General features: G+C 47.6%; 1 protein-coding gene across 1 annotated transcript in view; it reads left to right on the plus strand.

The window, feature by feature from the left end:
• CDH23 (cadherin related 23) overlaps nucleotides 1-26,017 on the plus strand; it is a 191,018-nt gene that overhangs the window by 9,209 nt on the left and 155,792 nt on the right. Inside the window, exons 2-3 of the mRNA XM_039696221.1 lie at nucleotides 263-331; nucleotides 3,429-3,506. Coding sequence (XP_039552155.1) covers nucleotides 268-331; nucleotides 3,429-3,506 — 142 coding nt within the window. The 5' untranslated portion in view covers nucleotides 263-267. The remainder of the gene's footprint in view (nucleotides 1-262; nucleotides 332-3,428; nucleotides 3,507-26,017) is intronic.

Here is a 26,017-nt window from a genome sequence, read left to right on the forward strand (position 1 = left end):
GCTGCTCCTCTCCTGGCCACTGAGCTCACTGTGGCTCCTTCCTTCACTGGAGAGCAGCTTGGGGAAGCAGGAAGGAAAAAATGGAGCACCTCCAGCAGGTGAACCCGGGTTTCCATCACCAAGAGGACGTTTGAAGCACAGCATTGATGTCCTGAGGGCTCCCCTGTGGCACAGCCTGGGGCAGGGCTGCACCCCGAGCCTGATTTAGGGACACTGGGTCACTGTCACTGCTGGACTTGACGCTGCCTCTCTTGCTTGACAGGAACCATGAAGCATCCCGTGGCTGCTGCTGCTGGCCTCCTGCCTCTCCTCCTGCTCCTGGTCTCTCCAGGTAGGTGTGTGTCTGCTCGGGGCTGTGTTTGCAGGGTACAAAGGTGGAATTACTATTTGTGGTCTCCTGGTGAATATGCAGAGCTGCACTGCTGGGGTGGGCTGTGGGTGAGCAGATCTCCTGCCTTCATCAGACCTTCCACGTCTCCATCCCAGGAAATCGTGGGGACCTGTGCATCATGCTCCCACTTTTCTTGCAGCCCTTACTGGCTGCACACGTGTCCCCTCTTGGGAGAGGGCGGGTGGGACTCCAAGAGCCCTGGAGAAGGGTGGATGTGCTGGTGAGCCCAGCAGGGGGAGATGCTCCTGGGCTATCTCGATGAAAAGTTGCCCTTGGAAAGTTCCAGATGTGGATTTACCAAGGCAGAGCTGGTGCTGGAGCTGGCATGAGGTCAATCTACATCAATAAAACCCAAAGAAAACTGGAGGGAGAGAGGGAGGGATCACGGGCAGGGATGTAAAGCAGAAGCTTGTTAGCTGTGTACAGCAGAATATTGCTGGCAAGGCTCTCCCCCTGCTTTCAGCAGCAAAACCATGACCTGAACTGTGCTTAAATATGTGCTGGGGGGAGGAAATAATTCCTGTCCAAGCTGCAAAACCTCTTTTCTAATTCCAGATGGAGGGAAAGGCAGGGCTGTGGGCCAGAAGAGCCTCCACAAGAAGCTCTTTCCACTGATGCTCTGGGTCGTTCCTGGCACTGGGGCTTCTGGCAGGGAGCTGGTGGGACAATGGCCTTTTGGTGTAGAAAATGGGAGTTTTGGGACGGGTTTTGGCACATCACAGGGTGCACAGGAGCTGTAAATGTACAGCAAAGCCCCGTGAAAATTGGGATTGTTACATGACTGGCCTAACCCCCCTGGGTGCTGGTGTGGGGAGAGGGTGCCTGTGTGGCTCTTGCTGATAAACAATAGCCAGTGTGTGTCCATTTGATAGCACTGTGCCCTTTGGAATAGAGGTTTTTTCCCCCTTTTTTCCCCTCCTGAAGGCTGGAGATGGCTTGCCCAGATTGGCAGCCTGATTAAGCAGTCAGTGGATGACATTAGCTGTGAGTGACAGGCGCAGTCAATCTCCCTCTGGTGTCGTGTTGGATCAAGGAGAGCCTCACTGGAGCTGCAGCTCCTCTGGAAAAGGGAGCAAATCAGGGGAAAAGACAATCCAGCAAGTCCTTTACCTCCCTGAGAGGTCACTTGCCACTCTGTCCCATTGGAAGGGGGCTCTGCCTGCCCAGCTGGGGACTTGCTCCCTCCTTGCAGTGACAAACTGCAAAGCCCTGGACAGGCAGCACGTGGGGACAGGGATTTGGAGGCTCTGCAGCTCAGCAGTATTCCAGCCCTTCTCTCCTAAACCCTGCCCAGGGCTCGGGCTGCCATCTCTGTGATAAGCAAGTGCTGGCACAGCTGCTGGGCCTGGGATGGGGATAGGGGATGTATCCTGCCACGCACCTTGGGCACTGCAGGTGATGGAGCAGCTCTTCCCAGAGGGTTTGCAGAGCTCCTGGTGGAGCCATGAGCCAGGATGTGATGGGCAGGTGGGGCCTGAGTGGGCTTGGAGTGTTTGGAAGAGGATGGTTCAGCTCTGGAGTGGCAGTGGAGTCCCCATGCTCCTGCCTGGCCACTGCAGGAGATGAGCAGAGACCTCCACCAGCCAAGGTCTCTCTGGAGCATTCTCTTCTCCAGCTTTCCCAGCCCAGAGGAGCCCCTCAGATCTTCGTGGCCTCCTCTGGGGTCTCTCCAGCAGGTCCATGTTCTTCCTGTGCTGGGGAACCCCATCTTGTGTTGGGGGTTCCAGGGATGGCACGTCCCAGGGTGGAACTTGGTGGCTGTGGCAATCCCTGAGGAGGAAACTCCAGCTTTATCCTGGGATTTGCAGCCCAAAGCAGCGTCCTGCCTCCAGACCCTCCCTCAACAGCTCCCAGGTGCAGGTCTCCCTCCTCCAGAGCACACAGATCCTGTGTGCTGCCTGGTTTGGAGCCTCCCAGCACCTGCTGCAGCTGCATTTGGAAAGTGCAACTTATTTTTAGCGTGCTGGTGATATTAAGAAATGTATTTTGAGACAGAAAGGTTTTGCAGAAGCGAGTCCTGTGTGCCAAGGGCTGCTGGGGGTGTTTCAGCCCCATTTGCCCCTCCAGGAGCCTGCTGGCCCCAGTGGCAGCCAGCGACAAGTGTGCTGCCAAGCCTCTGGAGATGCCCTTAGCTCTCCAATAACCCATTTTGTCAGGTTCCTTTTTATTTTCTTTCCAGGTGCTTAGCTCCAGAGGCTGGGATTTAAATGTGCCTTTGCAACGGTGCTGCCTCCAGTGCTTTCCCATTTCTCAGGGTGTTTAACCAACCTGGTGCCTCAGGAAAGAGGGCAGTGCTGAGAAATCCCTGTCCTCTTACAGAGGGAGCCCTGGGGGTGCTCGGGCTGCTCCCCCATCCCGTGCCCCTGTCCCCAGGAGCTGGTTTGGTGGCGTGCATGCCTGGGACCTGTGTTTGCAAGGTCTCAGGAGCATCTCCTTCCTTTGGGATCTCGGCAGGCAAAGAGGCTGCTGAGGCTTGGTCTGTTCTGGTTTCCTGAGGTGGGATGCTGAACACGCTCCTTGAAACCTTCCTGGGAAATCATTGTGTGCTCTCTCCCCGCAGCAGATCCTTCCAGGCTGACTCTTTCCCTGGCTCAGGCTGCCTTTGTCACTCTCCTACGTGCTCTGCACTTGGCTCTGTCCCCTAATGAGGCTGCGGGCCAGGGGCAGGCTCGGAGCTCCCAGAGCCACGGGAGTGGAGAGGAGTGAGCCTGGTGATTAGAGGTGAAAGGAGGCAATTAGAGGGAAAGGCAGCCCGGTGATGGCAGAGGGAAGGAGGACGGGGCTTTGCTGGGGTGGCTGACAAGGCGAAAGGCTCTCGGCTGTGGGAACAAAGCAAAGGTATTAATCGTGGGCTAAACCAGTAATTGATGCTACTGCTCCCTGTGCTGTCGGCTTTCCCCCTCCCCTCTGCCTTTTGGAAAACACCAAATCCAGAAAGGCTGGTGGAGGGAAGTGGCAGCTTTTATGGTGCCCTGTGAGCATTCCCAAGCCCTTCCCAGCCTTGGGAAATAACTCCTTGTGTTTGTCCTCTTCCCAGGTCAGGGCAATCGCCTGCCATACTTCATCAACTACTTCTTTGACACCTACCTGCTGATCAACGAGGACACACCTGTGGGTAAGTGGGATGGGCACTGGCTGCGCCCACACCGTGGAGAAGTATGGAGGAGGAATGTTTTTCTTTTGATTGACAGATGGAGCTTTTCTTTCTTTATTTAGCTGGGGATCGGTTTTTCGTAAATGCAGAAATCGACCCGACCGCTCTCGGCGCCTTCCCGGGCTCTCAGTCCATTAAACTTGTGGTCTTCAATCAGGGCTCCTGACTGGCCTTTAATGGGGGAGGAATCGATTGCGAGGCTGGGATGGAGCCTGTGGAGGTCCCTTCTGCCACCTCCAGCCTTAGCAGCACCTTCCTGAAGGAAGGGCTCTTACTGCAGCCACATCCCCATCACAGCTGCTGAGGGCCTGGAGAGATCTCCAGGGGCTGCTCAGCTGAGCCTTCTGTCCCTCCTAGGGTCCCCCTGGCCAGGCACTGGTGGCCCCTGTGGGATTTGGGGTGGTGTCTGAGCAGGCAGGCAGGATGTGGAGTCTTGGTTGGGGTGGATGGTGAGCGTGGTGGCTGAGCTCTGCACAGAGCTCACCCTCAGGAGAAGCCCTGGGAGGGGAGCAGGAGCCAGAGCTGGCTGGGAACAGCTTAATGGAAATGCTTCCTCACGGAGCACCTTGCTCTCCAAGTACTCGAGCCTGAAATACCTCATGGGAATTGGACTGAACTCCTGTTTTGTCAGAAAATAGGGAGATTTCCTACAGCCTGCTTTCCAGTCAAGTCATTCTTGGAATTACTTTGGCAGTTGAATTTCATTTTTTTTTAAACTTTGTATTGCACTGTGTGTGTATGTATATAATTGACTCTTAAGAATATTGGCACCTTGAGATTTTGTTTCCAGATGCACCGGAGGGAAATGTCAGCCTGGGAAGTGTTGACACACACAGTTGTTTCTGTATTTCCTGCTGTTGGTAGGTGTTTTCTGAGTTAAGGTTTATTAACTTTAAAAAAAAGGTAGCATCTGGAAACACCTTTCCGAGATCCTGAGTGTGAGGAGCAGAACTGTGTGTGGTGCCTGTTTCCTGGGAAAAAAAAATTACATTTTTTTGAGGTCTGTCTGAGCGCCCATCCCTCCCTACAGCATCCCCTCCCTCCAAAGCCAGCAGCTCCCTGCCTGCTGCCTGCCGTGCCAAAAGGGATCTTAAGCAACAATTAAGAGATCATTCCCCCTCTAATCACTTACAAGAGTAAATTAGTCTTGTCAGGAGCTATTAAGACAGAGAGCTCGGAATTCATTAGGCAAGATTGGGCCAAGGGAGCTGCTGGCGCTGCCGCCGGTCCAGGCTGATTAATTTCTCCCAAAACATCATCAATGCCCATCTGTTTCATTTAGGTCTGGGGAGAGCAATTTTCAGGTGGACTGACCCTGTAGTCAGTTATTTCACCCAGAAGTAATGGGAACACACACGAACACACACACACACGGGCAGAGGGAGCTGGAGGTGGGAGCTCCGGGAAGGCGCTGGGGAGGGAATTGTAGGAGAAGGAGGGAGATGCCTGGAGGAGGAGGGATGGGGATTGGTTGGGTTGTGGTGGCATGGGCAAGACATGGAGAGGCCATGCCAGCTGCCAGCAGCTCTGTCACCTTGTGTTTTACTTGGAAAATAAGAGTACTGACTGTCTAAAACCCCTCGGGAGAAGAGTGTGCAGGAGAGAAGGACTGTCCATCTCCATCCTGCTGCTCTTTGCCTCAAACAAAATCATCCCAAGGGCCATTTTGCTTAATCCCAGACCTTTTGGAGGGGCAGGGGGTGCTGAGGATGCCAGGCTGGAGGGCCCTGGCAGGATGTGATGTGAGCTGGGAAGGTGGCACTGCTGCCACAGGGGTTACTGCAGCCCTGGATGTGCCAGCAGCTGGGTGTGGCGTTCACATTCTCTGAACAAGATTCCTTCACCCAGGATTTTTCTCCTGGGAAGCTGAAAGGCAGAAAGAGGCCTCAGAGAAAAGGAAAACAATTCTTATCTCATTTGCTTCTCCTGTGTTGTGCTCATGTGGAATACGTTTGGAGATTGTTTACCCACAGGGGATTGTTTCATTGAATTCTGCTGTGAGTTTTTTTCACTCTTTGGCCAGTTGGGGCCAAGCAGTGTCAGGACTCTGGAGTGAGTCACAAGTTTTCATTGTTATCTTTTAAGCATTCAGTAAGTATCCTTTCTGTATTCTTTAGTTTAGTATCATATAGTATTCTTTAATATAGTATCTTAATAAATTAGCCTTCTGAGATCATGGAATCAGATGCATCATTCCTGCCTTTGTTGGTGGCCCTGCATTTTCAGTAGCTGGGAATGGGCAGGCAGCACTCCAGGCTCCTCCTGGTCAGGGTCCCTGCTGCTGCCAAAGGAGTGTCTTCTTAGCATAATGTAATGACTGGAGTCTAATTGCCCAGCAAATGGATTTGCTGTGAGCAGGACAGGAGTGGGGAAATGAAGATGATCCATCATGTCAGCTCTGTAAGTAGCCTTATAACCACCCAGCTTGGATTCACCCAGGTTTCTCTGAAAGCTTTCATGCCTCAACGCCTTGCAAAATGCGTGACAAAAGAGGCCGTTCAGACGAGTGTAATTCCACTTCCCTCCCTCCTAGCGAGAACATTTCGGGCGTCACTGGAATAATGTTGTCTTAAAAGAGTGGGAAACGCTTCACCCGCTGCACTTGAGGTGATAACATGCACTTGGCCTTGCCCTCAGGCCGTGTCGTGTCAGGGGCACAGTCACACAGGTGGGGACAACGTGTCCCCTCCTGCCTCTCAGGCCTTGGTGACTCGTGCCTTGCTTAAAACCAGCAGGGGGACTTGGTCTGGGTTTTAGCCCAGGCTGCATGGGGCTGGGAGGTGCCCCTGGGTATGGCAGGGCATTGTATCAAGGTGATCTTTGAGGTCCCTTCCCACCCAAACCGTTCCATGATTCCATGAAGGATGGGTGTCCCCTGTCAGGCCTGCTGGGGCTGAGCAGGGCACAGGGAAACCTGCTGGGATGGCCATTCCCTGGGCAGTGGGAGTGTGAGGACCTGCTGGTGACAGCACCTGGGACAGCTGGCAGGTGGGGAGGCTGGGCTCCCACAGGAATCCTGCTAGGCTCCTGTTTGATTCCATTACTTACTCCTGGATCGGAATGTCTGCAGCTGAGGCTCTCAGCTCTCCACCCCAGTAGCTCACTGGGATGCCTGCTGTGACTGGTGAGCCTTGTGTCCCCCAAATTTGGCTGCCTCTGAAGGTCAGGAGTTCCTTCCTCACATGGGGCACCACTCGGTGTTGGCTCTCTTCCTCTTCTCTTCCATCTCTCCTCTCCTCTCCTCTCCTCTCCTCTTTATTTTCTTTTTTGTTAGGGTTGGGATTTCAAGTGTTTGAGATGGTATTTTGTGTTTAGATTTAGATGTTTATTGTTTAGATGTTCCCAGTCTTACAAGCTGGGAACTTCACAGTATTTTACTGACAAGCTACAAAATGGTTCCTTACCTACTTTTACGAGGCTTTGGTAAAGGAAAAACTATTTAATTAAGAAATTACACTTAAATTATTTTTGTTTTTAACCTAGCAACTAATCTCTTACGTCTCACAATGCGGATTTTTCTGTCTAATTACAAAATACTACTTGAAAAACTAGTACTCAAAAAACTACTACTCAAACTCATTAAGAAGGTGGTGAAGGAGGACTAGCTACCACCTTAAAATCTCTATGTTAGCTTTGTATTTATTACTATATCCTAAAACTTTAAACTCTTAAGTTTTCTACCACACTTCTAGTCAAACTACACACCTATAATTTCAGTTCTGTCAATTTTGGAAGCAGTCTCCACGGCCTCAGGTCAAATGCAGTGTTCTCTTGAGGGTCTGTGCCTTTCAGCACAGAAAGTCTGAAATTTTCAGCATCCAGGGTTCCAAGAGCTGCCTCAGCACCACATATTACCCTGGGACCACGGAGAAGCCCCAAGTCAGCAAGTCCCAGGTCAGGAGCAGTGAGGAGGGACAGCCTCAGCAGTGACCTGGGCTGTGCTGGCTGCTCAGAGCCCCCTTTTCCTTCCCTCTGGCTCTCCCAGGAGGCCTGGGCTGTGCTCTCCCTCCTGGGGTGCACCATGCTCAGAGAGCAAGGCAGATGGATGGATGGATGGCTGACAGGGAATTTCATGGTTGCTCTGCCCTCCTTCTGCTCTGTGCAGCTTTTGCTGAGCTGGCAAACGCTGTGGCCAGGGATATTTCTGCACTAAATTTGAACAGGCAGAGCTGAACCTTGCTCTTTGTGAGACCTGCTTCAGAATGGGCTGGAGCAGGTGCTGCCCCTGCAGTTGTGGCTCTCACTGCAGCCCAAGAGGAGCCAGGGGTGGTGGAGTGCCACTGAGAAGTGGCTGCACTTTGCTGTCCAGTGGCCACTAAAGGGTTTAGGTTGGTGTGTGACACCTCGTGCCTGCTGGGACACAATTATTTCACAATTATTTCACAAGAAAACCAAAGAAGAGCGTGGTGTTTCACAGGCAGGGTGCTCTGTGGTGACTCCTCACGTGGATCTGAGGCAGCACATCCCTCTGGTATTTGTGGATGATTTGATTTAATTCTCTGTCCTAGGCAAGGACTGGCCCAGAAGGCTTTTCTTCTGCAGGCAGGGAAGGCTTCCATCCTCCACACTGTGTCTGTCCTTTCCAAGGCAATCATCCCTTCCAACACTGCCTTTTGCACAGGGAGATGCTCTGGCACCCAGGACGGGTCCCTGGGGGTGCTGGGCCACTCAAGCTGCTGCTGCAGATATGGTTATCAGTGTGGGACTGAGCAGGGGCTGTTTGATCCCACAGCTGGGCCCAGGCTCCTCCAGATGCATCACTGGAAGGAAAAAAGACAAAATAAAGATGCTGGCTCGCTGATCCCTGCCTGCTTCTGGGCTGATTAAATCGTTTCAGAGCTCGGAGATCCATTGTGAAAAACGCTAATTATTTGGTTTTTAAATTTTAAAAGTTTAATAGTAATAAAATGGTTATAAAAATAGTAATATAATTAGAGTAATAAAAATTTGGACATTTAGAATTTAGGACAATAAGAGATAATAAAAACAAAGACAGACTGTCTGAGTACCTTTTTCTGGGCAAAATAAGCCCAAAAAAGGACATACATTAACAGAGGATTAACCCTTAAAAGCAATAGCCTATTGCATTTTCATATACTTCATATATGATGTATAAATTTTATTCAAACAAAGAATTTTGTTTGTTCAGCGTCAATTTTTTTTTTTAATCTTAATGACGTCATCAGGGCTGAGCGAGGTGGGAAGAATTTGATAAGAGAGCAATAAATTCTTTTTTTCTGAAAGATTTAGGTTTTGTGGCTGCTGTTTTGGTGCGAGTCCTCTCTTATAAAAAGTATCTTAGTATAGTTCCTATTTTAACATTATATAATAGTACAGTTTCTATTGTAACATTATCTTATAATCTAAAACTATATTTAACACTACTTAAGAGAATTAACACAGCATAACTTTCTAACATAACACATACAATATTCATTTTAATATTTGCGAAAAGCCAGTCATAAAATACATATTTTTCACATCCATGTAGAGTCGTGGGGCCAGCTTTGGGTGGAGGACTGTGGTCATCTGAGCACGGCAGGGCCACCAGACCCTTTTCCCTTTGGTGTCTCCAGGTGTCCCCTTCACTTGCAGGGGGGTGCTCATGTTCCTGGAGAGGGGATGTACCTGCCCTTGTGTCCCTCTTGCTGAAAATTAGATGTTAAAGACAAAATCATAAATCTGAAAACAATCATAAAGTCGCAGTGGCAAGAGCAGAAAGTCCCCTAGAGGCAAACTGTTAATGAGGTGCTAATTGGTTAACAAGGGGGTGGGGCTCAGGATGATTTAAAATTTGGGATTAATGCCTCTGGGGAGCCAGGCTGTAGGAGGAACACCAGGAGCTTGGGGCAGTGCAGGAATTCCAGCCAGGAGGGAGAACCATCCCTGTATTTGTGTGTGTTTGCTGCCACAGCTCCAGAAATGCTCCACAGGAAAGCCCCTGCCTGGCCAGGAGGACCAGGGGTGTGCAGATGGGAGAAAGGTGGGAGCTCAAAGCCAGGAGACCTTTCACCATGCCAAGGACAGCAGTGCCACGTGCTTAGATCTGTTTGTTCAGGGTTTTCCTTCTCTGCAAAGCTGGGTTTCAGCTAGACCAGCATTTAGGCCTAGCTGAAGGCTTGCAAGATGAGGTGGATTTATAGGAGTCAGGATGGTGATGCCCCTGGATCCCTGGAAGTGTCCAAGGCCAGGCTGGACAGGGCTTGGAGCAGCCTGAGCTGGTGGAAGGTCCCCTGGCTGTGGAAGGGGCTGGGAGGAGATGGTTCCAAGGGTCCCCTCCCACCCAAACCAGTCTGTGAGAGGACAAGGGAGGCTGCCCATCCCTCTGCTGTGGGATTGTCTCTGCTGAGCTTCAGCTGCTGGTGAAAGCAGGCTGCTGCATGTAAATAATCCCCAGCTGGGAGGCAAACACGGGGTGAAACAAGGGCCAGGGGCATGGTGGCACTTGGTGTGTGGCTGGTCACAGAACTTGGGGACCAGGTGTGTTGGCACTGACACAGGAGCTTGTGGTTCAAAGTGGCAAAAAACGCCACAAAGCTGCTTTTGTTGATTATCTGACAGAAATAAGGTGAGCTGGCAGGCTCTGGAGGACCCTACACGGCTTGGTTTGCTTGCTGGGTGGGCTGCCCAGGGAGCAAACACCTGTGGGGTGCCTGTGTGCAGCAGGCAGGATTGATTTGGCCTTTTAGGAAGGGTAATTCCAGAGGAATTCCAGGCTCTGGCTGTGGGGGAGATTGCCTGGTTTTGAACCTGCCTCACAAGCTTCCTTGTGGCCATTGCTGAGATTCTCCTTCACTAAGGGAGGCTGTGGCTGTTCCTCTTCAGTGTTTATCTATCATCCAATGGCTATTTACTGCCTAAAACTGAATTTTCATGGTTCTTGAGTGCCCTTCAGAGGAGCAGCATCGTTTCTAAGTGTGCTGAGGACCCTAATGAACAGCAATATTTGAGGAGAGCTCGAGAAGGGGATTGCAGCTCTCCCAACTCAAGCCCTTTTTCTGTCATTTGAAGGCCCATTGATGAAATTACTTGTTGAGCTGCAGAAAGTACAGCATCTTTAATGAAAACTTAAGGCTAGAAAATTAGTTATTCCCAACATCAGGAAACTTAAGGTTTAAAAAAGAAAAAGCCCCACTCCCACCCAAACCCTTAACCCTGCATCATTAAATTAATCACTTCATCAATCACTTAAACTTTCATATCTGCTTTGCTAATAGGCAGTAACATTAATGCTCATGTTTAAGAAGGGGAAGAGGGAGAAGGAAGAAAGTATATTTGCAATATGGACTCATTAACATGCCAGGGTAACCTTGCTCCTCATCAAACCACCCAGAGGTTTGATCTCACCACCTTTTGAGCCCTGGCACGGGGGCCAAGCCCTTTCCAGGGAGAGGGAGAAAGATGTGGGAGTTGGGTAATGAGGGCTGGGGTGATTTTTTTATGTCTGGGATGGCTTTAGCAGCATTAATTATCTGTACAGGGCTGGCTTCTCACTGGCTGTGCCCTGGTGCTTGTTACTCTGGAATGCCTGGGCCTAGATGTCAGCACTGCCCCAGCTCAGGAAAATTGGGCCTTCCAGGCTGATTTGAGACATTAACATGGGTGGCAAAACTGATAAAGAAAAAAAACCAAAACAACAACAACAACAAAAAAAAAAAAACACACCACAGGAGGGGGAAAAATCACATATGTATGGATATGTGTGTATATATTCAAGTTAGGAGACATATATATACACACACATTTAAAATTTGGGATTAATGCATGTGTGTGTACCTTTGTGAGGTATTAATGTTCTAGGGGAATATTATTAGCCAAGGGTCATTCCCTGTGCTGGAGGGAAACGCTTGCATTTGCACACACTCATAATTTTATTTTTGGTGGGGAATGTGAGCTGTGATTTCACTATCAGGAAAAAAAAAGCTTTGGTTGCAAACTGATGAACATCATTGTGTGTTTTGCCAGATCAGAAACTTGATGTATTTGGGTGGTGTGAGCTTAAAAAAGCTTAAAAAAGAAGGAAAAAAACCCCTAAACCTCACTCCTTTACCCTCTGCTTCTAATGTTGGCACATCTGAGATCTCTGCAGTCTGGATCTGCCCCCTCCCTGGAAGTGTCCAAGGCCAGGTTGGATGGGGCTTGGAGCAACCTGGGATGGTGGAAGGTGCCTGCCCATGCCAGAGGGTGGAACAAGACAGTCTTGAAGCTCCTTTTTAACCCAAACCTTTCCATGACAATGACTCTTTTTATAGAATTTTCAGGCTAGTGAAGAAAAGTTTCAGTTAAAGCTTTCTATATTTGGGCACCATGGAAGACCTTTTCTTTAAGAAAAAAAATTCAAACTATCTGCCACCACCACCACCAGTTGGTGGTTGTTGCTTGCTGGTGTAAAACAATCAGAAAAAATGCCAAGGGGAAAAAATTAACAAAAACAAGGAGTTAAGGAAGGTCCAGCTCCTTCTCACATGCCTCAAAGTCATCAGAGCAATTAAAACACGAAGAATTTACTGAATGCCCATTATGGGAAACGGAATGAAAACAGGCAAGCAGAAGAGAGCCCTTCTGGAAATGGATCCACAACTGAGGAATTGTTGAGTGCAGCTGTTGGGAATCTGCTGCTGTCTCGCTGAGCATCCCCTGTGTGGGGCTGGGATGTTGGTCCATGGCTGTCTTACTTTGGAAAGACAGGTGTCTGCTGAGAAAGGCAGGATCCTCCCCTGAAATGGAAAATGTAAACCCCCTCCCCCCTCCCAATTGTTATAAATTTGAAATTAAGGGGCTCCCAGGCAAAAATATGGGAGAAGGAATAACAGTTCTTTAGTAGGGAAGAAAATAAAAAAGAAAATAAATAATGTAGTAAATTAAAACACTGGCAGAGTCAGAACACAGCCTGACACCCTGTTGGTCAGGGTGTTGGTACAGTCCAATTGGAATTGTGGCTGCAATCCTCCTGGAGTGCCAGGTGTGGTTCTGCTGGAGCAGGGATCCTGTAGAAGGGTGTAGTCTGCCTCTGAAGATCCAGTGGAAGAGGCAGCTGTTCCTCTGGGAATCCAGTGGAGAAGCCGTGCTGGTGTTCCAGAATTCAAGATTATATCCAGGCAGGAATGGTTGGCTCCTCCCTCTGGGCTCACATCTCCCAATGAGGTGCTGTAGTTCTTATCAGCCATGCAGTGACATTCCATAGCCTGTTATCAGCAGAAGTCTCCCTGGAGGGAGGAGTGGGTGTGGAAGAGATCAGGAAAGCTGCCCAATGAACAGGAGACAACTGCCATACAGATGGCAAACAGAATACAATCTGCTTGGCAACCAGGTCAATGGCACACCGTGTACACTGTCTGGGTGGCAGGGCCACCTCTCTGGGCAGCCTGTTTCACCTCATTTTCCATGGTTTTGGGGAGTGTGGGTCACCTCAGTGTTGCTGCAGGGCTCCATCCCCTCCTCATCCCCTGGCTTTTAAACTGATTTATCTCAGGTGTGCACTAACACAGCTCCTGCCTTTGAATGCCTTAATGTGCTTGATTGGCAGGGGAGTTAAACATTGCTTCCTCCTGTCAGGCTGCTGGGGAGTGTGAAAAACGCCAATCACTTGTTTTTAAAATTTTAAAAGTTTAGTAGTAATAAAATGGGTATAAAAATAGTAATATAATTGGAGTAATAAAATTTTGGACAATTAGGATTTAGGACACTATGAGACGATAAAGAGTTACGGACGGTCCGGGTACCTCTTTCTGGGCAAAATAATCCCAAAAAAGGACACACGTTAACAGAGGATTAACCCTTAAATGCAATAGCCGATTGCTTTTCATACGCCTCATACGTGATGCATAAATTCCATTCAAACAAAGGATTCTGTCTGATCAGTGTCAACTTCGTCCTCTGAATCCTAACGGCATCTTCAGGGCTGAGCAAGCTGGGAAGAACTTAGTTTCTTCTGATAAGAGAGCAATAAATTCTTTTTCTCTGAAAGATTTAGATGTCCTGTGGCTGCTATCTTGGTGCAAGTCCTCTCTTTAAGAAAAGTATCTTACATAGCATAGTTTCTATTTTAACATTATGTTATAACCTAAAACTATATTTAACACACTACTTAAGAAAATTTATACAGCATAACTTTCTAACATAACACATACAATATTCATTTTAATATTTGTGAAAAGCCAATCATAAAATAGGCATTTTTCACAGGTGCATTGATGGCTTTTGAATTAACTGTGGCCACTTGGGGAGGGGGGGAAAGGAAGCCTTGTTGGACACCTCTGTGGAAACATCTGCTCTGTTTGCAGCGCTGGTCAGGGCAGTGAAAAAAGCTCAGTGCGCTCCCTCTCTTAAAGATTTATTAATATTGCTGGGTACACGAGGGGGAAAGATTTCAAACACTTGACATTTAATGGTTAGTAACTCAATTTTATTCCATTCATCTGCATGGCTTTGTCAGGTGCCTGCTCTGGTATTGTATCACGGAGGTTGTCTTGCTGCCTGTGAGCAATTAGGAGGGTGATTTGGTACCTGGATCTGGAGAAACCTTTTTATTTTTCCTTTCTAATTGATTATTAGCTTTGAGGTGAGCGCTGGTGTCGTGGAACGTAATATCCTTTCATAAACAGCGATGTGGTGGCTTTACTCGCTCTGCTGTTTTGGTTTCAAGCAGTTAATTTGAAAAGAAGAGTGGGGGGGAAAGATTTTGAAATACAGAAAGTCCAAGGGAGATGAACAATTTGGGGTATGGAGAGAAGCGAGGAGCATCCTCCCAGGCAGAGATTAATGGTTATTACTAATGATTTTGGGAAATAGAGGGGAAGGAATAAGATGTGGCAGAAGACTATAAAATAAGTAGCAGCACTGCAGAAAACCCTGACTCTGGAAATGCACCTTTCCCCACATGACAGCAGCCTCAAATTAAACACATCCTGCCAGATAAAGCAGCATTTCCCTGCCAAGGAGCACTGCTGTCTGGTGGGCTGGTGAAGCAAGAAGTAAGGGGACCACACAGAAAGCACCATCCTGCCTCCACATCTCTCCCAGCAGCTTTCCTAAGGGCATGAAGGGTGGGGGAAAAAAAAAAAAGCCAGGATTTGCGAGTTGTTCTTTGCCTTGGAAAAATTGTCTGTGCTCCCATCAGGTGCAGAGTGAGGAGTGAGGGCTTGCAGAGAGCATCAGCCAGAAGTTGTTGCCCACCTGCTTTGGTGGGGTGGGGGAAAGAGTCAGAAACTGAGACTCTGTATGGGGGGAAAAAAATTCCAAGCTGGTCTCATTACACTGCAACAGGGTGATCTGGTGGAGCCATGGAAATTGGCAGCATCCTGGAAGTTGACAGAACAGTGGCAGGGGAATGAGTTTCACTGGGGCTGAGATGCTCCACAGGCAGTTTCTGGCAGATAGATATAGGTGGGAAAGGTGTCTCCTAGGAGAGAGGGGAGGCCTGCATGGATTTTAAACCAGGAGCTTGATTTTGCATTCCAGATTGTAAGCTGGGGGTGTAGTTTTTAATTTTTATTTTGCTGGTCAGTTCATCTCAAAAGGCAAATTTTCTGTGCTTGGTGTAAGCACAATTCCATTGTAAAATCAGCTGGAATCTGTTTTCCAGTGGTGGTAATCCCCCCTGCAGCCCCCAGAAGTAGAAGTTCATCCCAGGACCAGCAAATGCTGGGTTTGCTCTTGGTGCCTCCTGCACCCAGTGCTGTTATCCAGGCAGTCAGAGGGACAGCTCTCACTGGGATGCTGCTCCCAGGAATGGAGAATGCTCTTTAAAAGAACTTTCCTGTCGTGGATCTGCACACAGCCTCTTCTGAACAAGGTGCAAGGTCAGTATTTGGGGTGCCCTGGCTGAGGGGGTGACAGGCCCAGCTGCTTTGCCAGGCAGGGGCTGATCCCTGTTTTCCATGAAACCCACTGGTGTGTGCAAGTGGCCCCAGGTGGTTGGATAATGGCATCCTTAATTGTGCTCTGAAGGAGATTAACTTCTTATCTGGCAGCCTGACATCTTTATTGTTATTAATGTGTGAATAATGCACTGTGCTGGGGTTTTTATGCATAACTTTGGTAGCAAGTATTTCCCTTTTGTTTACTGGCGTCTGGTACTTCACCACCGTGGGATTCCCAGGCTCCAAGGGTGGGGGATTCCAGAGGTCAAGGAATGCTGCTCCTATTCCTTTCCTTATTAAATGGTCACTGCCATTGCCCTGCAGCTCTTCTTTATTTCTTCTGTGAGTAGAGCAATTCCTCTGGTGAGTCTGGAGTTTTTTGGGACAGTGGGTGTTGGAATGGGATGTGGAGGATCAGTCAGATGGGGATTGGGATTTTGGGGTGCAGACAGAGATGGGGAGGCTTGGGATGCTGCCAGGCATGGGTGCAGGTGCCCATGGGGCTGAGTGTGCTCTGGCAGGGGATGGATGTGTCCCTTGGTGCTGGTAGGGAAGGGAGAGGGAGCTGTGGAGGGTGGGAGGCAGCTGCAATCTGTCGACTCCACGAGAAGCAGTTTCTGTGATGTAACTTGCTATTGAACAGGATAACAAGGTCAATAATGCCTTTGCCTGGGAGAGCTTCAGCCAACACTTCTATCAAAACCAATATTAATTTTCACTAATTAGGAGCTGCAGCTAATGAGTGTCACAGCTAATTTACCTCATCCATAACGAGGGAGAGGAGGGGGTCAGACGCTTGGGATCAGAGCCTGCAAATCTGCCTCCTCTCTGCTCCCCCTTCCTTCCTGGCCCAACATGTGTTTGTCACCTGGGTGGCTTCTGTCTGCAGGGACGTGGGAATGTGTGTGTGGTCCTCTGCTGCCTGCCCTGGAGCACGGGAATGCTTTGGGAAGGCAGGGAAGGAGCTGGATGGGAGATGCACTGTGCAGCAGGTCTTGGCTGCTCCAGTGAGGGGAGAGAAAAAGAGCTGGGAAGGATGTGCAAGTCTTTGGGAGAGAAAAGGATGCCTGTTGTCCTGAAGGGGAAGTTGGAGTGTTTTGTCTTGAAACTTTAATTTCAGACACCTTTATTGTGTGTTTTATTATCCCTGTTCCCTTCCATACCTTTTACCCACTCAAATCAGCCTGGAAGGCACCAAAGAGTGAAGCAGCGAGTCTGTCACCATCCATAGTCTTGTGACTCGCTCTAGGGGGTCTTTCTCTCGTCTTTGATCTGGGACAAGCTGGACAAGTGTTGCAAATGTTTGTGGGGAGAGAATTTTTGTGTGCAGATATCTTTGGTGCTGTGCAGGTCATCTTACCACGCAGGTCACAGGCAGGAGCATTCTGTGGATGCTGCCAAGAGTGCCAAGAGAAAGCAAATTCCTGATTTGGAATTATCCCTGTTGGGCTTGTAAACTTGGTCTGATGGCTCAGACAAGGGGAGAAAGGGCAGAGTGAACATGTGAAACATCTCTGAAACATCGTTATAGTCTGCGCTTTCTAAACAAGCCAGAGTCTCAGAATTATCCACAGGGATTATTGCCTTAAATAAGAATACACTGGAGAAATCTGTGGGCTGCTGTCAGACAGCTCGTGGTTAGGGATGGCTAGAATTGACTGAATAAATGATTCACTGGTTTTATTCGTGTTGCCCTGAGTGCAAACCTCAGGAGCCTTCCCTGTCGGAATTGATCTGTTCTGTGAGCAGCACGTGCACCACCAGCCCATCCCTACACCTTGCAGGAGGACAGAAGAGCTCTTGCCTCGTCCAGGGGATCTTCCCCAACACACACCCTCCTTTTTGGGGTGTCTGGGGCCTTGAGGAAAGGGCTTGGCAGAGAAGAGCCTCTCCTGGAAAGCAGCTGATCCCAGAGCATCCTCTTGGGGCATCCCGTGGGTCCAGGTGGGAGCTGCTCGTGGTCCTGGCTCTCATCCATGTCCATGGTGGGCTTTGCCTCCAGTTTTGTTATCCAGCTGCCCAGCTAGTCCTGGGTTGGGCAGATTTATTGGATTTTTTTTTCTTTAGCTGTTGGCCTGGAATTGCCATCCAGCCCACAGCAGCTCCTGGAAGGTGTTTTCCCTCTGTCTGCTCCAAGACTTTCTGCACCCTTAAATGTCTGGACTTGTTATTCTTCAGCAGCTCCTCCTGTGTCTGTCATCAGCCTCAGTGGGGAGGGGAGAATATAGAAACATTAATAACTATTATTAATAAATATTCATTATAGAATATGTCATTATATAATAAATATATAAAAATGTATCATATAGCATAACAAATATGTATAAGTATAAATATATATATAGAAATACAATATAGAATATATAAGTATATTATATATATTTATAAATATTTAAAATTAGATATAACTATACATATAAATAAATATAGATATAAATCATCATGTAATATAAATATATATTATAAAATATGAATATGTTATTTTACATTATTATATATTTTATTATATATATTTTATATACATACGTACATATATACGCACATATATATAAAAATATATAAAATATATATAAATAAAAAATATGTATATATATTTATATATATAAATAAAATATACAGGAGAAATTACGTACATATATATACACACACATATATAAAAATATATAAAAAATATAAATAAAATAAATAAATAAATATGTATATATATTTATAATATAAATAAAATATACAGGAGAAATTTGTGCCGTGAGGCTGGTCACATTATCTGGTGGCCATCCCCATCCCCTGCTTTCCCTTTGGTGGCAGCCAAGGTGGCTGAGAAAGCTTCTTGGAGCTCACTGCCCAGGGAAAAGCGACCTTCAGGCAGAGTTCTTGGGGGGAAGAAGCTCCCCCAGGCGTGACAGATTTGGCTGTAAATCTCCAGATGAATGCCCACGTTCCCAAGGTCTGCCATCCTGCCTGGCACGTGAGCTGCTCAAAAACAGCATGCAGGCTCATCAGTCATTTGGGAGCCTGGGGCCATGCCTGTGAGGGGACACCGGGGACAGATGGGACAACAAACTCATCTGAGGGCACACACAGGTGTCCCAAAACCTGAGGAGCCTGGGATTGTGTCTCAGGCAAGAGCTGGAGTTGAAAGGGAAGCAGGGTTTTGCATGAGAAATACCTGGGGTGAGGAGATGGAGGACCCCCAGGGTCTCTCTTTTCTCCTCTTTTTTTCTTATGGAAAGAGTCAAACTGGTTTTAAAGTAGATTCTTCATGAGTATCTCTTGTTGGTACAGGTATTAAGTTGGTTATGAATTTCTTGCACTTTCACTCCTTGGAAAATCCTTCCCTTATTCCTTTTGCATTCACTCTTGATTGATAAGGTTTATTATCACTCTTTAATAACCACAGATACAATCTCAGCCCAAATTTGAGGAATTTATGGGAGTTACTAGGCCAGGGTATCTGCATCCTGCCAAGGACAAGGACTAGAATAAAGGACAACCTTTAAAAAAGATTTTTTTAATTATAAATATTTAAAATTAGATATAACTATACATATAAATAAATATAGATATAAATCATTATGTAATAGAAATATATATTATAGAATATGAATATGTTATTTTACATTATTATATGTTTTATTATATATATTTTTCTTTTAATGGAAAGGAAGAAAAGAGGTGCATTTCTTGCTGATGGCAGCTCACAAAACAGCACTGCATGGAAGTGCCTGTGTGGTTGGATTGGTGGACTGAATTTATTTTGAGGTTTCCTTTGAGGTTTTTAGCTGTGTCTCATCCCATGGGGATTGGCAGCCTCTGGGTCAGTATCCCCAGGGTGTGGGGTCTCTCATCTCAGCTGTGATGCATCCAGACTTATTTAGGGAGATCCATAAAGTCCTGCAGTGGAGCCAGGGGGCCAAGTCCTGATGTGGATTCAGTCTGGAAATCAGTTTTGGGTGGAAAGAGTAGGGTGGATTCTCTTCATCCAAGAAATGGTCCAATAGCACTGGAAGGGCTCAGCTCTAGAGGAGGCTGGGTTTGCACGGGAGCTGGAGGCTACTGCTCCAAAGGGGCTGGAAAAAAATGGATGTGTGTGACATCTGTTGGGTCACAGGAGTCTCTGGTATGTACATGTAGCAGGGAGATGCTGAGTTTGGTGGTCAGTACCCATTTCTCCCTCAGTCAGGGCTTCAGGGGAAAGAGAAGCTCTGAAACTCTTCACTCTGAGCAATTGAAAGAAAAAAAAGACTAAAACTGGGACTTGTTGGATCACTTTTCATAAATTTCCACTTTTAGAACAGTCTGTGAAACCTCAGTGATTGCTTTCTTTTTGCTTTCAAACAAGCCAGCAGCTGGGATTTAGCATGGAGTTTTGTGTTCAGTTTGGATTTTTAAATGTGATTTGGTTTTACGTCTGACTGAGGGAGGTTTTTTTGAGCACTGGCTGATGTGGACACCGGGTGAGGAGGGGTGTGCAGGCTCAGCCACCCCTTGCAGCTCTGACCCAGCCTGCAGAAAGAGCAGCCAGGCTCTCACAGGTCACCTTGGCATGGGGAATCATAAAATCCTAAAATTGTTTGAGTTGGGGTATCTCATTCCAACCAGGAATCCACTGTCCCGGGCTGCTCCAAGCCCCCAGTGTCCTTGGGCACTTCCAGGGATCCAGGGGCAGCTGCTCTGGGTACCCTGTGCCAAGGCCTGTCCACGCTCCTGAGGCATTCACATTCTCTGAAAATCCCTACGCCCAGGATTCTTCTGGGAAGCTGAGAAGCCTCGAAGATAAAGGAAAACAATTCTTATCTCATTTGCTTCTCCTGTGTTTTGCTGCTTTGGAATGTGGTTGGAGATTGTTTATCCACAGGTGATTGTTTCATTGGATTCTGCTGTGAGTTGTTTTCACGCTTTGGCCAACCAGTGCCAAGCTGTGTCAGGTTTCTGAAAGAGTAATGAGTTTTCATTATTATCTTTTTAGCCTTCTATAAGTATCCTTTCCGTATTCTTTAGTATAGTGTAGTATTCTTTAATATAATATAATATAATATAGTATAATGAAATAACAAATTATCCTTCTGAGAACATGGAGTCAGATTCATCATTCCTTCCTTCATCAGGGCACCCTGCAAACACAACACCCTCCCAGGGAAGAATTTCTTCCCAGTATCCCCTCTAACCCTGCCCTCTGGCAGTTTAAAGCCATTTCCCCTTGTCCTGTCTAGTAGAAGGTGAGAGCTGCTCCCGTGGGAGGATTTATGATTTCAGACATGTCACAGGTACTGCATAACCTACAATCTGCAGTACCCTGTCCAGGAGTCTGGGCTCGTTGCACGCCCAGGGGATTGCATCGGTCTTGGAAATAACCCTTCAGTGCCTCCTTTTCACCCTGCTCTCCCTTGCTGCTGTGGTAAAACTCCTGCAGCAAGAGTTTCTGGGACAAAGGGGACACCTGGGCAGGGAGCATCCTGAATCAGGACCCCGTGGATTTCCTACAAGGTGCTGTGGAAGTGACTGAGAGATGCTTTTGGGGGTGTTCTGCCTAAAGTCAATTAATTCTGGTGTTCTGCTCTTGTTCTCTTTGTGACAATTTCTGGACTGGTACATATAGGAAAAACGTTAGAAGAGCCTTATAAAATCAGACCTTGCTATTTCAGCTAAGTTAGCAACTAGCCTAAGAAGTTCCTGTGAGTACAGATGAATGAGAATAAAAATCAGTTTGCATAGCAGTGTATTCTTGTGAGGAAACAGTTTGCACCTATATTAATAAAAAAGTCTGTCCCATAAGAAACAGTGGGAAAAAAAGTAAACTTATCTAGAAAGAAAAAAATTTAATAAACATGTACACTAACCATTACCAACCAATAAACTGCGTTTCAATAATTTGCTGACTTATTAAATTCAAACAGAGTACCTTCTAATACCACATAAAAATAAACTATAACCATATAACAATAAAAATATCATATAAAAATAAACATATAAAAATAAAAATACTATATAAAAATAAGTAAAGATTCAGCTATTCTACACGAAGTAACAAGCCTTTGTCCATCTCTATCACAGCACTGGACCAGCTGTTGTGTGCTTTTTTGGGAAGCCGAGGCAGGCTGGATGCTGTGTGTTTGTGTGAGGATGTGTTTTTGTGCAGGTGCCTCCACAACCCCTCGGAAAGCTCTTTCCAGAGGTAGATTGCATTCCATCAAAATGCAAAGGCATTCCCACCTGACCACGGTGACCATTTTTGTGGGGTGAGCTGCCAGTTGCCAGCACTCAGAGCGACAGTTGTAGGAGCAATTAGCGAGAAATCCTGTGCCTGAAATATGTTTTTAATAAACCATTCACTGGATATATTCAAATAACAAATAGATTCCTGCAAACCCGAGTCTATTTGCAGACAACTCGCAAATGAGAAAGGCTAAATTAATTGAATGCTCCAGTCACTGGGGATAATGGTCCAGCTGTAACAGAGCTCTCCAGATGTTTGTTTGCAGAAGAGTGTGCTTTCATAGGAAAAGAAAAACACTCGTGGGTATATTAACTCAGAAACAAGTTTACAGCTGTGTGCTCGCACGCTCTGCCTCGCTCTCCCACCAGCCACTGTGGAGCTCTGTTCCAAGGCTTCCTCATGCAATAAACAGCCTCTTTATTTCTCACTCATTGTCCTCTTGGCCATGTTTAGACATCTGTGACGTCCAAAGTGAGGCAGTGGCCCTGTGAGAGCCTCCTGGGCTTCGGCAGAGATCAGCCTTGCTGTGCTCCAGGGTGTGCCACATGTTGCAGTACAGCTGCACCGCTGCTGCTCGCAGCCCAGGCTGCTGTGGTTTGGCTTTTTGGGTTTTCTGCACAGGACCATAGACTGGGAGCGTATGTGGCTGGTGGGAGCTCACAGGGATGAGTGGGAGAGCCTTGCTCGCTGGGTTAGGTTTAATTCCATCTAAAGACTGGAGCTTTGCCTGACTTCTCCCGGAGGAGCTTGGCTTTATCAGCACACTGGAGTCACAGTGGAGCGCTCTCCATCCATTTCCCTGGGCCTTGTTTTGTTCCTGTTGTTGAACAGGCCAAGCTGGTTGTGAAACCCTGTAGCTGAGGTGCCCCATTACTCACAGGGAGGGGACAATGGGACGTGGGGCCGCTCATAAATGTCTCTGCACGTCGGCATCATTAATAACCAGTGGCTCCTAAATAGCCTCATTTATCAACAAGCAATTTACTGCGTGCCCTGGCGGGGCTGCAGATAAGCTCCTGCCTCACACACCCAGGCACCACCTGCCCAACGTCCCCCCATCTCCTCTTTGGCATTTCAGAGGGACAGAGAGGGAGGCACGGGAGGGAATTCTCCGTCAGAGCTGTCGCCAGCCCCGAGTTGGATTGATGGTCTGCATGTGTTTGTCACCTTTGAGGAGAGACTTCAAAAGCCCTGGATACCATTCAGAGGTACAGGGAATGGAAGAATCGATGTCCAGCACTATGTCCTGGCCCTGAGCATGACTCAGGACAAAGACCTGGACTTGTTCTGCTGTTTAACCCTGTACGTACAGTTCAGACAATTCAATCCTGAGGTCGTTAGACTGGTGCTGCCCAATGTCTCTTCTCCGTCCAAACACAGGAGAGAGATCTAGGCAAATCCTGTTCCCTTTCTCTAACCCTAAATGGGATTTTTGAGTGTTTTCCTTGGGATGAGTGTTTGTCATCTCAAGGTTGTTTATCTTGGTTCTCCCCAAGGTTTTGTTGCTTTCGTTGTGGCTGCCCCATCCCTGAAAGCGTCCAAGGCCAGGCTGGACAGGGCTTGGAGCAATTTGGGATAGTGGAAGGTGAACCCACTCGTGGCAGGGAGGTTGGAACAAAGTGGTCTGTAAGGTCCCTTGCAACTCAAATCCTGCCACAACGCTCTGAAGCAAGGAGGAAGAGGAGCAGGAAATGTCACCTCTCCAAAACTGGCTGCCTTGTGTTTCTGATTCCTGCCCCGTTGCTCAAGTCCTGCTTTTACTGCAGCCATATCTTGGAGATCAGGAGCTACTAACTCAACCTGGGAGGGATAAATCAGGAAGGGATTTCACTGCATCTCCATTACAACGAGGCAGAATTCATCACCCAGCACATGTTTTGAAACCTCAGAGAGTTACGGTGACAGCCCAAGGCCGGTTTACTCATGGATCTGAGATCTGCAGACAAAACCTGACCGCTGGCACCACTTCCTCTGCCTTTGGGGCTTGGATGCTCATCCCCAATCCTGCTTGGGAGCAAAACACCCTCTCAATGTGTTTGTGGGTCCCAGAATGAGGGAAGAGATGAATCTGACTCCATATTCCTTAGAAGGCTGATTTATTATATTGTGATATTATATTATATTATATTTAAAAGTTCTATACTAAAGCCGTACTAAACTATAGAGAGAAAGGAATATATTGGAAGGCTAGGAAAGGAATGAATAATAATAACTCGTAACAGACTCAGAGCCTTGACACAGCTGGACCATGACTGGTCATCAAGTAAAGACAATTCACATGAGACCAGTCAGAGATGCACCTGTTGGTGAACCATCTCCAGACCACATTCCACAGCCATCAGATAGTTATTGTCTACATTTATTTTCTGAGGCTTCTCAGCTTCTCAGGAGAAAATCCTAGCGAAAGGATTTTCATAAAATATCACAGTGATAGCACCCTGTGCTATTTGGGCTGAGCATGGCTGTATTTTTGTTCCCCTGAGCCATTCAGAGAGCAGAGCAGCTGGGCAAAAGCTGTGGCACGAGAAGGGTTTGTATTCCCTGTGAGGCTGAGAGCCTCGGGGATGGTTCAGCTTTTGTGAGGTGCAGATGAGATTTCAAACGAGACGTGAATGAATCCCCTTCACTCGCAGGAGTGTAATTTGCTGACGGGTTTGTTTTGTTGTTGGCTTTTTTTCCCTCCCTTCTCCATTCATATTGATCAGCTCCTCAGCCTGACAGGGCTGCTGGTGGAGGAAGCAGTTCAGCACAGGGGCTTTCAGCAGGGCCTGTTGCAGTGGGAAAAGGGGTAATGGCTTTACACTGGAAGAGAGTTGATTTAGATTAAGTATAAGCAAGGATTTTTACAGTGAGTGTGGCAGGGCATCTTGTTTGAGTGCTTTATCCCTAGGTCAGGTTGCACAGGGCTCTGAGGAACCTGGTCTGGTTGAAGATGTCCCTTGGCAGGAGGTTTGGATTAGAAGGCCTTTGGAAGTCCCTGGGAACCCACAGCATCCTGCGAGTTCTCCATTAGCATTGCTAAAGGGCCTGCCTTACAGCTCTGGGGTGTCTGACAGCCCAGAGGTGTCCAGCAGTCCTGGGAGACCTGCCCCATGGGCATTGCAACCTAACAAGCTTTATCTCCCACCTCATATTAATTGCAGAACAGCTTCTCTTTTCTAATTAACACAAAGCTATGTTACCTTGCCTGGCTAAAATGCAAAACACCGCACGTGTCGCCTTACTCATAAATCATTTATTTACACCAAGTAGCAAAGCACCTCATTAAATCGATTTCTGGGGTTCTGCTCTTCTCCTGTTTGCCCTGGCGTTTTTTCTAGAAAGTGAGAGAAGGCCAAAGAGAAGCACTGAGCTCAAGGGCTGCATCCTCTGGTCTCTGCCCTCCTGCTTTCTGTACTGAGGGGGAGCTGGCAGTGGGTGTGTGCCTCTGTTTTCCCAAGCTGAGACCTGTGACAGGGTTTCCTCTGATCTAAGTTAGTTAAAAAAAAATGAACATTTTTGGAGGGAGTTGGGAAGAAGGCAGGAAGGAACAAAGGAAACACTCTCTGTTCTTTCTGGGCTGTTCACGATTTCAAAAGTTAATTAGAAAAGGATATTGTATGGATTTAGGGTTTCAACTTTGTGTCAGATGTGTTAATCAAGGCTGCATTAGCCAGGCTTTCCTGGAGGAGTCAGTGGGGAGGGTGTACCAAGTGTTTGGCTTGTTTGGAGACAGGCATGGACGTGGAGCAGTGCTCATGGAAGTCTTGGCCACGCAGAGGGGATGGATTTTGCCTTCAGAGCTGCCAAAATTGGGGTTTGGGTCTCATGCAGCCAGTGCTGCTGGGGCCGTGCCAGGATTGGTTTGCTATCAGCTTTTCTAGGCCAGTTTTAAAAGCCCCCAGGCGATGCTGGGATGTTTCTGCTAACCCCAGATTTGTGTTTTCCTTTGCTCTTCCACTTCATCCTGCCTCCTCCCACCCCTCTAGGTGACTCACAAATAGTTGTTAGTAGTCACAGGAAGGCAGCTCTGAGGAGTGAGGCTGCCCCTGATATTTAGGTTTTTTCCAGGATTCCCCTGATATTTAGGGTTTTTCCAGGATTCCCCTGATATTTAGGGTTTTTCCAGGATTCCCTCTCCACCCTGCTGGGAGGGGTATGGGTGCTGCTGGAGATCTCAGTCTGATTTCCAGCTCAGGAATTAAATACACATTCCTGCTTGAATTGGAAATGGTCCTGCCTCTTTTGGACCATCTTGGCTGTGCTCCTCAGGATTGCTCTGTCTCCAGGAAAATTCAGGATTTGTAAGGTGCCAGACCGAGTGCTTTCCTGAGTTGGTGGGACATCTTGTGCACTCACAGCTCTGTCATAAAAAATTAAATTAATCTCGTGGGATTTCCCCCTTTATGACCCCATGA

This window comes from Passer montanus, unplaced genomic scaffold, assembly GCF_014805655.1.
Source record: "Passer montanus isolate IOZ18808 unplaced genomic scaffold, ASM1480565v1 scaffold96, whole genome shotgun sequence".
In the NCBI taxonomy this organism is placed as follows: Eukaryota; Metazoa; Chordata; class Aves; order Passeriformes; family Passeridae; genus Passer; species Passer montanus.